This window comes from Alligator mississippiensis, chromosome 4 (assembly GCF_030867095.1).
Source record: "Alligator mississippiensis isolate rAllMis1 chromosome 4, rAllMis1, whole genome shotgun sequence".
Classification (NCBI taxonomy): domain Eukaryota; kingdom Metazoa; phylum Chordata; order Crocodylia; family Alligatoridae; genus Alligator; species Alligator mississippiensis.
The window spans coordinates 140,479,645-140,495,393 of NC_081827.1; the positions used below are offsets into that span (position 1 = coordinate 140,479,645).

The 15,749-nt window shown below is 42.2% G+C and overlaps 1 protein-coding gene across 3 annotated transcripts in view; it reads left to right on the plus strand.

Annotated features, from left to right (window-relative positions):
- Nucleotides 1-15,749, plus strand: part of VWF (von Willebrand factor) — a 203,144-nt gene that overhangs the window by 78,826 nt on the left and 108,569 nt on the right. For all 3 annotated transcript variants that reach the window (XM_006266925.4, XM_014606374.3, XM_019482200.2), the window contains exons 22-26: nucleotides 5,548-5,694; nucleotides 6,428-6,568; nucleotides 12,724-12,843; nucleotides 13,683-13,839; nucleotides 14,928-15,086. In XM_006266925.4, the coding sequence (XP_006266987.3) occupies nucleotides 5,548-5,694; nucleotides 6,428-6,568; nucleotides 12,724-12,843; nucleotides 13,683-13,839; nucleotides 14,928-15,086 (724 nt within the window). The remainder of the gene's footprint in view (nucleotides 1-5,547; nucleotides 5,695-6,427; nucleotides 6,569-12,723; nucleotides 12,844-13,682; nucleotides 13,840-14,927; nucleotides 15,087-15,749) is intronic.

Genomic DNA, 15,749 nt, shown 5'->3' on the forward strand with positions numbered 1-15,749 from the left:
AGGCCAGATGTGGCTCATTAAGCTATAGTGAACAGCCCACTATGGCACATCAGCACAGGTAAACGTTTCTGCTGCTGCTCTTCCCTCTCTTCCCCGGTTGTTCTGTTCAGCTTCAGGAGAAAGGAGGGTATGAGCAGTAGCAGCCTCACTGAATTCAGCAGCAGGGAAATTAGGTAATGAGCAGCAGCAGGTATGCTCACTCCTGGGCTCAGAGCTCCATGAAAACTCAGAGCTCCCCACATGTCAGTATGGACTCTGGCTGGATCCATAGCTTTCATACATTTTAAGAGACCAGGAGCTGAGCATTGCTGTTGCATATTCTTTCTTTTTCCTGCAACTGGATTCAGTGGCGGAGAAGGTAAGGGGGAAATAGAGTAGTGACAGTTCAGATCCTGTACTCCAGAGCCACGTGAAAAGTTTTGAGCTGGAAGAGGGATGGCAGTGGAGACCCATCCTTTGTGACAGCATGCATGCATGCACAGCACAGCACAGCACCTGAGAAAAAAGGTTATTTTGGGGGCAGTGTCATCCCACTCCCACCATGATTCTGGTAAAACTGGGAAGTGTAGGGGGCTCAGGTAAGATGAAATGCTGCCAGCTAGGCAATCTCCATCCTCTTCTCCTCTCAGGCTTGAGACCCCACAATCCCCCACCAACTCTAAGAACATGGAAGCCAGCCAAGTACTTGCCGGTTAATGTAAACCAGTGACTCATCAGCTCCAATCTCTGCTGCTGAACAGAGCACTCCAGGGCACCTCACTTAGGTACCTCAATGCTTGATACAGCTCAGACCAGCCCAGGCCAGCCAGTTTCAGTACCTCCTCTGCTGTGCACAGCAGGCTTCTAGCAAGTGTATTGATAAAATGTAAAATAATACCACAGAATACTGAACTTTCTATTTTGAATTAATCAGCCTAAAATGTCTAAAAATGCATGTTTTCCTTTCTAATATTACTTAAAATATTTGACATGAGGATATTTCAAACTATAGAACTATAATGCTTTGCAGTGCAACCCGTGGCCCATTTGTAATGCAAGGTTTGACCCACTTGGGGAGGGAGAGAGAGGAAGGAAAAAAAAAGAAAGAAAGGTTGAGAACTGCTGGACTAGACAACACTTTGAAATCTGAGAGCAGAGAAAGGGCTAGTCTTGGGCCTTGTCTGCTGACAGAGCTCTAAGTAGCAGTGGTATTCAGGGTAAAATTTGGTTAATTTACCACTCCAAGGGGAAGGCAAATAACAGCAAATTATTCAGGACTGATCAGTTATCAGGAAGTTAGAGAGGCAGAAAATAGCTAAATAAATTAGTGGTGAATTATTTTATAGGCAGATTAACCAGAGTTCACTGGATGTTGATATTCAGTGTACACAACAGGCCAGATTCTGTTCCACCTGGTAGATGTGTAAGTGAACTTAGGTGCCTAAGTATGATTCTGTTCCACTCTGCTCAAATCCCTGAAAAATTTCTAATGCAAAAGGTTCTTTTCTTCCTCACTGTTTTTTTGTGACTCGGTATTAAGGACCAAATGATGGTGTGTTATAACAATTGATGGATTTTCAGGGCTTGAACAGGGTGAAGGAGCAGAATCACACGTAAGCACCTGATTTCATCTAGATGTTCAATATGTGGAACAGAATCTAGTGTTAAGTCTGTATTATATTTTCTGTCCCCAACTACCCCAGTCATGTTGTTGGCTACAAATGTCCAACTCGGGATCCTTAAAATTCTGGTTTATTAGGTGGATTGAAACACTGTAATGAAGTCAAATCATAAATCTTGGGGCTGGTCCCACCCCCCCCCACACACATGCACACACACAGTAGTGAGTTACAGGAGTCGGGTATACCTATCCCACAGGCGCTGGAGTCTGCCGTCAATGGCCAGTTGAGGCTTCTTCCAGCGTGGTGTTATCCTCCAGAAGGGGGTCGCCAGCTGGTCCTTCTGGCTGGACAGGTCGGGTGCTGGTCAAGTTGGAGATCAAGAGGGCACTGCTGAGGGTCACTTTTCACTGCCTTTTATCTGTCCTTGGCAGACTTTGGTGACTCCCCAGTTTTCAGGTTTGCCCAATCCAGGGGTCATTGACCCTTGTGGGACTTCCCCCTTGGTGACTACTGGATGGCATCTGTCAGCCCCAAGGGTCGTCCACATGTACATTCAGGTTTGCAAGTCCGTTGATGTCTTTTGGTTAATTTACTGCTGTCATGAATAGGGCTCTGGGAGTGGTCAATCTGGAGATATTCAGCCCCAAAAGTTGGTCCCCGGTGTTGATTAACTCAGACCAGGGCTTCTAGCCCTTGAACAGTGAAGTTTAGAGAATTCCCGGTTGCTACATTGTCTCCTATTGATTTCTTCCGTTAGTGGTTTTTGTAGGTGTTAATTGACCCTTGTTACTGAAGCCTGCTATTGTGTTACAGGGGTGTAGGTTGTAGCCGTGTTGGTCTAAGGACATAGGCAGACAAGGTTCCTTGGGTGAATTTGATATCTTTTATTAGACCAACCCAAATAGTTGGAGAATATTTATTAAGCAAGCTTTCGGGTTCAAAAACCCTTCATCAGGCTAAGGAAGTTTCAGCAGTTGGTGTGTGCTCTTCCTGGATGGAATGAAAAGTAAAGAAGCCAGGGGCTGGGCTGGGCTGGGGAGTCAGTTGCCAGGCAGATTATAATGTATCAAAAATACGATGTCTATGTTTAGTCCCTGATCTCTAGTATCCAGGAGGTTGATGAAATGGAGCTCATAGGCTCGTCTCTGGGAAGTGTTGTGTAAGTTTCCCTTGAGGATCAGGACTGAGAGACTGGAGATTGCTGCTGTGTTACACATTCAATCACTGATTCACTAGCTCTTTCAGGGGGCCCGCCTGACACAGGGAAGCGGCAGTTTGATTCCTGCCCTTGTTAACATTGTTACAATGTGTAACTTACTTCTGAAACTAAAGGCTAACAAATGTGGGTTGGTCTAATAAAAGATATCAAATTCACCCAAGGAACCTTGTCTGCCTATGTCCTTAGACCAACACGGCTACAACCCAAACCCCTGCAACATGGAAGATTCTGAAACTAAACACATTTAGTTAAAAGGTGAAGAGTATAAAATATAAGCTACAAGAGTAATGCCATGGCACACAAATAGATAAAAATACCAAAATACAAGGGGAGATACAAAATACACACATACAAACTTTAAAACACAATTCCGTATCTTATAGTGAAAGAAAGAGGAAGGAAGAAAAGGTAGAAGAAGAGAAACGTATCCGAAGAGGGGAGAGCAAATGCAGGCAAGAGGAAAAGGGGGCTTTCTGCTACAATGCGGGCTGTGTTTTTTATCTTCAGGCAGCGTTGTTAAGGAATATTTAGTGTGGGATATGAAAGAAACAGCACCCATTGACCCAGTACTGTTATAAAGGGGACTATCCAGCAAATCTGAGATGCCCTGTGAAGCCCTTATCTCTTTTCTATCCATGGACAATGATTTCTTATGTAGTATGATGTTTGCTTGTGCCTAATAAATTACATTATTAAACACAATCCTCTTTCTGGGCCTTGGCCAAAAAGCACATGGAAGATAAGTACTGATACCTTGAACTTGATTCAGTATTCTGTGGAGAATCAATTTAAGGAAAGAAAGGTCTGCCTTAGTTTGGTTTGGGCCAGGTTGCTATTTTATTAAAGATTCCTGCTTGCTACAAATAAACTATTTGATCTTGTCATTTAACTATGCTAATTTGCTCCTCCTGCCTTTTTGTTTCCTGCTTCATTTAGTGATATGTATACTTCTTTTATGAGCTAGCTAAGTAGCTTTATCTGCTGAATCCAAGCACATTTATGCCCTTGCTTTTGTGTCTTTTTATTGGCTCTCACTTCTTTTTTCTACATCCCCTGCCTTTCCAAAGTTTAGTATTTCAAGAGAAGTTTGTCACATCCCTTTTCATGAGATCCTGGTGGGCTGCTGGAGTGAACCTTCACAGCATATAAATGCTTTTTTATTGTGACATGTCTGAACTAATCCAGAGGAGAGCCACGCGCATGATCAGAGGGCAAAAGAACAGGCCTTATGAAGACAGGCCATGAGTTATGGGACTTTTCAGCCTGGAGAATCACAGGCTCAGGGTGACTTGGTGGCAGCCTATAAGTACATAAGGGTAGTGCATCAGGATCTGGGGGAAATGCCTGTTCCCCAGAGCACCCCAAGGGATTACAAGGTCCAAAAGTCACCAACTCCTGCAAGACTGTTTTAGGCTGTACATAAGTAAAAACTTCTTTACTGTCCAAGGCCCCAAGGCCTGAACAGATTTCCCCCCAGAGGTGATGCAAGCACCTACTCTGGACACTTTTAAGAAACATTTGGATGCTTATCTTGCTGGGATCCTGTGATCCGAGCTGACTTTCTGGCCCTGGGGCAGGGGGCTGGACTCAGTGATCTTACAAGGTCCCTTCCAGCCCTGATGTCTATGAAATCTATGAACAGAATGGGGAGTTGTTTGTGCACCAGCTGATGGGTATAGCCAAGGAGAAGCCTGGCTTTGTCAAGCTGAGGGGAGGAGGGGTGTCTCTACTTTTAGGATTTCTGTCCCCTTCCTCCTTCCTTATTTTAAGCCTTGTTTAGATCCATTTTGGAGGAATCTTGCCTCTTTGCCCCCAAATCAAGTAATTTAAGTTAATGCTTTAGCGGCGCTTAAAAGAAAAGTCATTCCAGACCTTCCTCATGACATGTGGCTAATAATCCTATTAGGGTTCCCATTGACAGGGGAATATGGTATGAAAGGAAACATTTAAATTTAAGCTTTCACCTTCCTAGTAGCTGGAGGCCACAAAATTGCAGACAAATGGAAACAAAGAGGCCCCAAACAGAAAACTGGCTAGAGAATGCAGGGGAAGTGTAAGTGATGGAAAAATCAACTGATGCAAAAACTAATCCCTCAGGAGACTGCCTCTTGGTGGGGCTGCCTTTTTATATGGTTGTAGAAGAAAATCTTACACAGCTGAGTCCAAATGCTAAGTATATAATGAATGTGGTACATTTCTTTTGTTACCAGTGGCTCAGGCATCCTGATGATTGTCATGGTTTTAAAAAGGAAAGCGGACATTTAATTTCTATCATTTGTTTCATTGGTCATGAGTTGGCCTGAGTGAACAGATCTAGTCATCCTTGGCAAATCAATTACTGGTGCTGATTTCTACATGGTGGCAATTCCTTGGTTCATCTGTTCTCAGGACCAATGGAAGTCCTTTTCTGAGATGCTATCTCATCCAGAACTTTGATATGCACTTTCGTCTCCATTCCCTGCACCAGTCTACAAGTTTAAGGGAACTGTTCATCCTCAGGAAGGTTTCTCTGTGGGAGAGCTGAGCCTGTACTCTATAGGGTGTGCATCACATGTTGTAATCTTGTAGGGGGCTCCAGAGAGGTAGCAGCATGCTTTACTGAACAGCTTGCTCGAGGCAACAAAGCACTTTGAAAAGTGCCTTTCATACATGCAGGACTGAAAGAAGTTAGTGATCTGTCAGAAAATGTGACAGCCATTGCTAGTATACGATAATTTTCTTGTTTAGGTAAATGTTAAGACACCTCCTACAGATGAAACTGGTTTTGAAGTCCTGAAGTCTGGACGTTATTACATCCTCTTATTGGGCAAAGATATCTCTGTCTCCTGGGATCTGGCCATGGGAATCTCAGTCATCCTGACAGAAGATTTCCAAGTAAGTACTTTTTTTTCTCTCCTTCTCACATACTCAAGTTAGGTATCCTGTTGGGGCATTTCACTAAAGAATACACCTGGACAAATCTCTCTTTTGGGGATCAAGGAAGAAAGTAAATATTTCTTATGTAGACAATTTAATAAAGTAATGTGGAGCATTAGTCATTTGCTGGGGAACAAAAAGAGAATTTACTTCTGTGGGCCGCTATTTTTAATCCAGTGGCTCATCATTAAGGGTTAGTTCTGGCTCTCTCTTGGATGAACTATATAAGAGGTGGGAAAGAAGAGCAATGCAGTGTCCAGAGATGATGTGCCTTTGAAGAAGATTGCAAAGGAGAATTTCTTCTGAGGGCAGTGGGCAATGCAGCATAAAGCAGGCTTTGTGAGTGTTCCCCAAAGCAATCACACCCAGGCGCTGGAGGAGAAATGGCTTCATAGCTAAACCTGTGACTCACCCAGACACTCTTCTACTATACTCAATCAGAACAGGCAGTACTAGCCAGCTTCCCTCACTTGCTCCTTGGAAACCTGGGAGACAAACAATACTTCCTCTTTTCCTTATGTAGGAATGGGGTCTAAAATCTTTCTGTGCCTCTGCACACCATAGTGCAACTTGAGGCATGGATTAGCCTTAAGTCTTGTGCCATTAGAGCGCTAGAATAAAGGCTTCTTAACAGAACACCAGGTAGTCTAAAAATGGAAGATTTATGCTCTTGTGTTTCTTTCCATGCAAGGATCGAGTGTGTGGTCTATGTGGAAATTTTGATGGAATCCAAAACAATGACTTGACCAGCAGCAATAATCATCTTGAAGTAGATCCAGTTGACTTTGGGAATTCCTGGAAAGTTAATCCACACTGTGCCAATGTCAAAAAGGTGATTGTGAATGAACTGTGAAATCTGATTACTAACACAACTTACCTCAGTTAGGGCTGGGTGAACAGTTTTAGCAGAAAAAAAGTAGAAACTACTAACCCCTTTTTCAGAATTTATGCCAAGCTGGAATCTTTTCTGAGGTCTGATAAAAGTTCAATTAATTTATTTCACATTCCAAGTCTTCTGTTCTGCCTAGGTTTAAACAAATTTGAAACTACCCAAATTGTAGGGCTCATGGCTTGCCAGTCAAGTTGCTGGAGATCCAGGTATGACTGGAAATCTCATTTTGGAGTCTGATCTCCTAAGATTTTTAAATTTTCAGACAAGAGAAGTTCAGATAAATATATGCGTTTTTGGATCCAAACTCTCATCATTCAAAACTTACAGCCTGATCATTACAAGCGTAAGTACTTGTACTTGTGCTTGCTACATTTCTTTCTTATCATTTTAAAGTTCATAATCCCTCCTAAATTCTTATAGTAGCATTAATTTTTTTTTCTTCCCTCTTTTGGTTGTCGGAGATGGGGTACAAAGAGGAAGATCTATTAAGGTATATTTAGGATATCAACAGTTAATTCTCCTGTGCTTGCTGTGGCAGGACATTGACAGCACCCTTGTCCCTCTGCTGTACCTGTGGCAAGATAAAGAATGTCTTTGATGCCTTGGGAATTGTCTGATAGTTGTGCATCAGGGTTGTTTCCATTGGTTTTAAGAATACCTTAGACAGATGCTTCTCTAAGATGGTTTATTCATGGATGATCCCCCATCTTTGAGCTGGGTTGCACTAGAAGTACCTACGCTACAATAAAGTGCCATACAAGAGTATGAGTTTTAGTAACAGGGTCTTTACAGTGCCTGGATTCTGCAGTAGGAAAAGTTATAAAGGTGAAAGGATTAAGTTGAAATCAGATGAAGAAAGAATGTGATTTCTTGGGTTGTTTCCCAGCACAAACTAATAGTAGGCATTCTTCAAGTTTTGCCAACTTTAAAGTTGCCATGTTGTTTTTTTTCACCTCAGCCCCTCTCTTCTCAAAACATGTATTTCCCTGTGGGCACAACCCAACTCAGTTCACCCTCTACCCTGCTGTTATGTCTCCTGTGCACATTGGTAGCTTCTATTTCCCCCCTACCAAGCCCTAGCTTACTGGTTACTTTCTCCATCCTCTTTCCTGTTCCCTTTTGCCTGAGATTTATTTTTCCACTGTGGGAAATAACCTCTACACTATGACCTCAGTTTTGCAAAATAGTGACCCATGCTCAGCCTTAAAAACAACCCAAACATTATAATACAACAGGGTAATAAAATATAGACGGCATATATATACAAGAAGCTGACAGTCAACTTTCTAACACAGAGTTTTACCAGCTCCTGGCAGAGGACCCTGCAGCATAACACCAGGAGGAACTAAATAAACTCTTTAAGCTCTGGAAACACTGGACAGGATTACTGTTTCCATCTCCCAGAAACTCAGACCAGGTGACTTTTACTTATTACCCAACATCCACAGACCAAGCAACCCAGGATGCCCCATTACCTCTGGCATTGCCACCTTTACAGAAGGAGTTTCTGGCTGTTAAGTCTATCCTATGGAGCTACCAGCTACTTGAAAGACACCACAGCTTTTTTAAACTGGGCTTCATTGACAAGCATCCAGTAAACATTATATCAGCTACTATGGGTGTCCCATCTCTGTACACCAACATCCCTCATAAGGATGGATTATAAGCTATAAGGATTATTATCCCTGATGAGGAACTTCTGTTTTCATTTAACTCTCCCGCTTTGTCCTCAAACAACTATTTCAGGTTTGTGGATGCCCTATACCTACCAACGAATGGCACTGTCATGGGGACATGCATGCCTCCCTCACCACCCCAGTATACCAATGTTTTTATGACACCTTGAAGTTTGTGTAATCTGCAGCTGTCCTCTTATCTCCTGAGATACCTCAGGTACATCAATGACATCTTCGTAATATGGACACATGGGAAGGAATCTCTAGAGAAATTTCACTGAGGCTAACAACTTCTACCCCTCCACCAAAACCACTCTGGAGTACTGCACACAACAGATTCATTTGCTTCACGCTACAGTGTAGGTTTGCTGTGGCCACATTGCCACCACATTGTATCAAAAGCCTACTAATTGCCATAGCTACCTTCACATCACCAGCTTTCATCCTAAGCACATCATTGATCCATTGATCCATTGTAGATCCATAGTCTACAGCCAAGCTCTATGTTGCAACTGGATCTGACCACACTGCCAAGGATGAACACTTTAAGGATCTAGAGCTGGAATTCGTACAATTGCAATACAAACCCCAAACTGTAGCCAATCAAATCAATGATGCCAGACTCAGACCTTGCTCTGACCTGCTACAATACCAACCCCAGGAAAAGGACAACAAAATTCCTCTGGTTGTCACTTACAGCCCCCAGCTTGAGCACCTAAGGTACATCAGGTCCCTGTACACAAGCATGGAGTCTGGACACATAGGAGGATTAATGCATAGGCAAGCTGGGCCCAGGTCCACCCAGAGTGTGGTAATCACCGCACTCCAGCAGCCTCCTGCATCTCATTTATCAGCATCCCCGCACTTAAAAATGGCAGTGAAAGCACTTGAACTAAATCTCGCTGAATGAGCTTTAGTTCAAGTGCTCCTGCTGCCATTTTAAAGCATGGGGATGCTGATACACAAGGCAACGCAGCACTTTAATTAGAGTGGCTCTTGGAGCTGCTTTAATTAAAGTGCATCTCCCTCTCCTCTTGACCCCCGAAGCACATGTAAAAGTGTCCATCATAAATGACCTCCAACCCCTCCTGGAAAAGGATGGCCATCTCAAGGTAGTCTTTGGGAACAGTCTTTGGGACAGTCTTTGGGTAGTCCTCTGGCTTACAGACAGCCCCCCCCAACCTCAAGTTGGCTAAGAAACTCTCATCCTCACCAAGGCACCAGGCCTTGCAATGGACCCAAATGCTTGCTGTGTCCCCACATCAATGCAGACCACATCATCACTGCACCTAATAATGAGAACATCATCCAAGATTCATTCACCTGCCACTCAACCCATGTCATGTACTCCATCACCTACTCTCAATGTCTTTCTGCGGTCTACATTGGACAGACAGGGTGATCTCTTTCTGTAAGAATGAATGACCACCAATGTAACATCAGCTGCAGAAAGACACAAAAGCCTGTGGTAGAACATTTCAACCTCCCTGGACACTCTTGCTGATCTCAGGATTGCTGTTCTTGAGGGCAGGGGGGACAATAAAAAACAGTTTGAACAGAAAACTGTGGAACAAGAAATCACCCACAAACTGGACTGTATTAAGTCTGGTTTAAACAGGGACTATAGATTCTTATCTCATTACCTGGATTAGCTTTTGTGGCCCCCTTCCTTCCTATGCGTTTCCTGCTCATTTGCTTATCTTTCCTTTACTGCCCCACTCCCTGTATCTTGTCCTCTCTCTCTCTCTATCTCCCCACTTCTCTTGTGTATTCTATTTTCTCTTTCCTTCTTGTACTCTGCTTTCTTCATATCCTTTCACAGCTTGTGATGAAGTGAACTTTACTTAGTTAGTCTATAAAGGTGCATATTTACCCTGCCTTCTGACTGTCTTGGTCTACACCATTTATTTTTTCTCCGTTCCCCCTTGTTTCAAAGCAGCAGTATTTTTATGTGAAACAGGGTAGGCAATAGAAACTTATTTTGACTCGTGTCAAAGAAACATGCTTTATAGGTCTGTATATAGGTCTGTTTTCCTGACACACCCTGGAGGTCTGTATAGCTCTGCATTCTAATTTTTTTCCCTGCTCCTTCCTTTTTTTCCCTGCCACACGTTGACTCTCTTTTTTTTCTCCTGCAGCAGTGGTTGCATCTCCTGTACTCTGAACACAGCTCTGATGTGCTGTAATTACAGTGCATTGGAGCAGCCTCGCTGCTCATGTATAGGCACCCCCAGGTACCTCAGTGATGGTTTTGGTGCTTGTGATTCTTCAAGCTGACATCAGCAACAGTCCAGAGTAACAAGCAAGATAAGGCTGGAGGCAGTTAGAGATTAGTGTTTAGTGCACAATAGAAGCTGACAGCGATGCAGCAGCCCTCATTCAGTTTTATACTGTCACATTCCGAGCTAGGTTATCTTTTTTTTTTAATGACTAATGAATTTGCTGAAAAATGGAGTTTTAGACCATCCAAAATTATCAGTGAATTAGAGCCAAAATGACTAAACAACTATAGACAAAAAACAAACAAACGGGGTAAACATTTTTAAAGCACCCAACAGTTTGTTTTGGCATCTTTTTGGAGAATATTGGAAGTACATACATTTTTTCAAATGAAACATTTTGTTTGGAAATAGCACTTTTGCTTTAAAAAATACTTGCACTTAACAAAATAAACAGGTGGTTTCAAAAATGGTATTAGTTATTTAACCATTTAATTTCAGGTCATAATGTGTTTGAGGCCAACCAAAAATAATTTTAAGGGTTTTTTTATTTTATTTTGTAAATAAAAATCATGTTTTAACTTTATTTGATTTGCACCAAAGCCTTTTCCAGTTTTTCAGCTGTGCTGTCACCATATGCTTCAGGTTATTGTAGCAGCCACTCACACTACCACATCACCACTGTGGTCTCTAGTATGGAGAAGCAACAGCAAGATTACCACATAACTCAGCCAGGCAGAAGGAAAAACTCTCTTACTGCTTTAAAGTGCTACAAGTGTGCACTGTACATTAAGGAAGGGTGGGATTCAGGTCAGTTTTATTTATGGAGACAGCACAAGGCAGCCCATTCAAGCAGGTGGTAGTTACTGATAAGTAGTGTTTTACTCACTGCTCAGGGCACAGAAGCCCTTGGCTATAAGGAGATATAATGGAGTGAAAAAAATTGAATTAATGCTTTTATTGACACATCACAGTGAGAGGACTGCGGTTGATTATCAAGAAGGCCTGGGACTGATTATAGGCATGATCTACCCAGCACATTGCCCTCTGTTAAATGCTCTCTTTTGTATCATACTCCCACTGATGAGGAGGAAGCAAGTGAAATTTTCTTGTCATCTGTGCCAAATCTGGCCAGTATGTCACTGTTCTAGCTTAGGAGGAAAAAGGTCAGCAATAGGTATTTTCCAGAGCATGAGCATACCTTTGTTCTTCACTGAATTGAGGGGGAAAATAGTGGGGAGAGGCTGAGCGGTCTTTAGTCAGCAGTGATGCTGTGTTTCCATTGATGGTGGGCTTGCATCAGTGCCAGATCTCATGCCAGAGAGTTACAGAATCATAGGGTTGGAAGGGACCCCAAGACGTCATCTAGTCCACCCCCTGCTCAAAGGAGGATGGTCCCTGGCTAAACCATCCCAATCAAGGGTCTGTTTAATCTACTCTGAGGACTGTCCAGAGATGGAGATTCCATCTCCAGCCTCACTAGAGAGCCTGTTCCAGTGCGTAATTGCTGTCACAGTGACAAAAATTCTTCTTAATATCAAACCTAATTTTCCCTTACTGAAATTTAAGACCACTGCTTCTTGTCCCATCCCCTGCTGCCATGGAGAAGAGTATATCTTCATCTTTCATACAACCAGTCTTCAGGTATTTGAAGACTGTTACTCAATCCCTCCCCCGGTCTTCTCTTGTTTAAACCAATTAATCCTAGTTCTTACAGCCTCCTCCTACATTGCTTCCCTGGACTCTTTCTAATTTGTCCACATCTTTCTGGAAGTGAGGGGCCCAAAACTGGATACAGGACTCCAGGTGGGCCTCACCAGTGCTGAATATAGTAGGAGAATCTACTTAAGTTGTACAGTTGGAGTGTTCTTGTAGCCATGATAGTCCAGATAATATGCAAGAAGCAAGGATTTTGGTGATATCTTTTATTGTACCAACTGCATTGTTGGGAGAGATGTTAGACAAGCTCTTAGGCACAAAGTACCCTTCTCCCTTTATGCCTGAAAACTTACCTAATATCTCTCCCAACTATATATCTGGTCCACCAAAAAAAACCCACCTTGTTTCTGCAATAAATAAGTTATATGTCATGAAAAATGACTAGTGTGAATAACTTTTCTTATGCATGTGTTCAGAAAGAAAAAGTCTTGGTGTGTCCTAAGGCATGTGACTATGTCTGCTTCTTTCCTATAACATTAAGTTTAACCAGGGGCAGACACTGATTTCTCCACTGTGCAATAACAACCTAGAAAAGCAGGTGATGGTGGAAAATTCATGCAGCATATTGACTAGTGATGTCTTCAATGAATGCAGAAAATTGGTAAGTGTTTTGTGATTTGTCTCACATTTTCCTTTTCTATGAGGACTGCCCAGGGTTCTAGAAGGGTATACCTATGATTATGTAGTAGGATTATAACATTTGCACTATCCTGTTTTTTTTTGACTCACTTGATTTAATGCATTAATTGGAAGCTTAATTCAGATTTGCTTCCTGGCAGTCCTTTGATATCATGAAGGATAATACTTGGCCCTGATCCAAAACCCTGGAAAGCAAGGCAGGTGACTTCACTGAACTGTGAACCAGGCTTTTTAAGTACTTTTTCTCCAATGTCAAAACTAGCAGTATGAAAAGTATTGATGTTAGGAGCCAAATTTTTCTTCAACCCTTCATTGGTATAATATTTACTCTGTGAATTAGTAGATACCAGGAACAATCTAGTTCTGAAACAGAGCCCCCAGTTGAAAAAAAAACCCAGAACAAAATAGAAACATTTTACTTTTAATTAAAAGAGTTGCTTCTCATTTTACACTAAGGCCCCCTTGTGCTGTTCTATTTGAGTGCAATTTGTATCCACTGTAAAAGTCCTTCATATCACTAGGGAGGTGCGGAAGGATCCTGGCATAAATAGGATTCAGGCCCAAAATGTTTAGACGTGCTTCTTTAAAGGAAGCACTCAGTGGTGGGAATAAACTAGAGTTTGCTTGAAATTTCATGGCACTTCATGAATTTGGGTGTGATTGTATTGCTGTTGACATTGAAAATTCTTTTTATGGATTTAAGTGAAAAACAAAAAAGAAAAACTGAGAAAATCATAAGGGAGTGTTCCTATTGTAAGGAGAGATGTGAAATGAGTTCACACTGTGTAACTCTCCCTTTAGGTGAATCCTGAGTCATATGTTGATATCTGCATTTATGATACATGCACTTGCGAGTCTATCGGGGACTGTGCTTGCTTCTGTGATGCAATAGCGGCCTATGCTCATATCTGTGCACAAAAAGGAGCAGTTGTACAATGGAGATCACCAACTCTGTGTCGTAAGTACTTGAAAGAGAAGAAAAACTGGGCATGAGTTGGCAGGAATTGTGCCTGCCAGGAAAAACAAAGACACGCAAGTGTTAAATTGCTTAATCGTTCTTGTGGCATACCCATAAATTCAGTCCAGTGCTCAGTGTTGTAAAGGTCTGATGTTAATTTTAATGGGAACAGGTTTGGGTAAGAACTCAACAGTGTAGGGTGATGTCTTCTTCAGTAGGTTACCACTGTATGGGTTACCACCTCCATGTATGTTTTAGATCACACCTTGAAAAGTGCTGGTGACCATTACTTTCATGAAGGAGGTATGATGGCCATGGAAATGCAAACCTGAAATAAGAAATGGAAATACTTGCTCTCAATTTCTGCTAAATTAAAAAAGAAAGTTTCTAGCAGTTATTTCTAAGCAAAGCAAGTGTTGTTATTATACAGAAGGTTTGGGGACTTATAAATAAAAAGAATGAACATGGGGCGAACTTTTAATGTACTAAAATGATATCACCAGATGCAACATACCATATTTATTTATATACCATGTGCACATTCCCCTCAAAAATCAGCTCTCCAAAACTGGGGTGCATGTCTTAAGCGGGGAAGCTGGTTTCTGAGCTTGAATTGAAGCAGAGAGATGCTGTAATGGTTGTAGGGGCTGTCTTCTCTCAGCCAAGGAGGGAGGTCTGGAGTGCAGTTTTCATATCATGTGGTTTTAACCCCTTCACAGATGCTACTGAATTGGGAGTAGCTTTGGCTGAGTAGCCAAAAGCTGCTGTCAATTTAGTAGTGGCTGTGACAAGGTTAAAACTACAGATTCTGGTTAAGCAGCAACAGTCAGGATTTTGTTATGTGGTCAGAATCCCCTGTGGTCAGGATTCAGCCATGATTCTAGAAAAATCTTTTTTCTTCACTATGCCTTCAAAAATAAGTTGCGTCTTATTTGGGAGTTTGTGGCATGCAAGAAAATATGGTAGCTATAGCAGGCCTATTACATACAGATCATTATATTATAGATCTATAAATGACTCCAAATCCAATGTCTTGGCCCTGGGAACTGTCAATGCCTTTCCTAAAATTGATTCTTTTTACTGCATAGCACAAAGCTGTGAGCACATGAATAAGCAAGAGTTAGAGTATCAGTGTGAATGGCGATATAACAGCTGTGGACCTGCCTGCTCTGCAACGTGCCAGCACTTGGAGCCTGTGGAGTGCCCTCTGAGATGTGTAGAAGGATGCCATGTACACTGCCCTCCTGGTAAACCCACTTTCTTCTTTAAGCAGTCCGTTGGCATTACCATCAGTTCTCATCACTCAGTGGTATCATTGTATAGCCTCCCCTTTAGTGCTCTGAGGACTTGGAGGCAGGGAATGGGGAAGGTATAGGAAAGGGAGGGAAATGTTATGAGCAGGGACAGGAGAAACATTATGGGGGGATGGAATAAAGAGTGGGAGGGTAAAGATAGGAGGAGGGCTAAGGCTTGTCTTAAGGGGAAAGTTAGTATGCAATAAGCTAGGATGTCATTGTACAGTATACTAGTGACTACATTCTATTTTTTGGTGTCAACAGTGATAGCATACACTACAGGCCACATTCTGCCTCTTCTTGATGCCCTTAATGTTCCTTATGCATCCAAGTGTAGTTGTGTAAGTGCCATTGTTGATATTTATGCAGATTTTAGATCCTGTTTCCACTTGTGCAGCTATGCTTACCCTTCTGAATGTGCTTAGAAGGCTCTGTTCAAACCTGTGTGATAGAACAGGATTCCCTGGGTAGGTGTGTAATTGTGTGTAAATTCCCCAAAATGTGGTCAGAGAAAAAACACAACTAGTAGCTGTGAGAAAAAAGGCTGTCAATCTTTAGACCAAAGGCCCAGAAGTTAGGATATATGCCCAGAAAGTGCAGGATGGATGTTCTAGC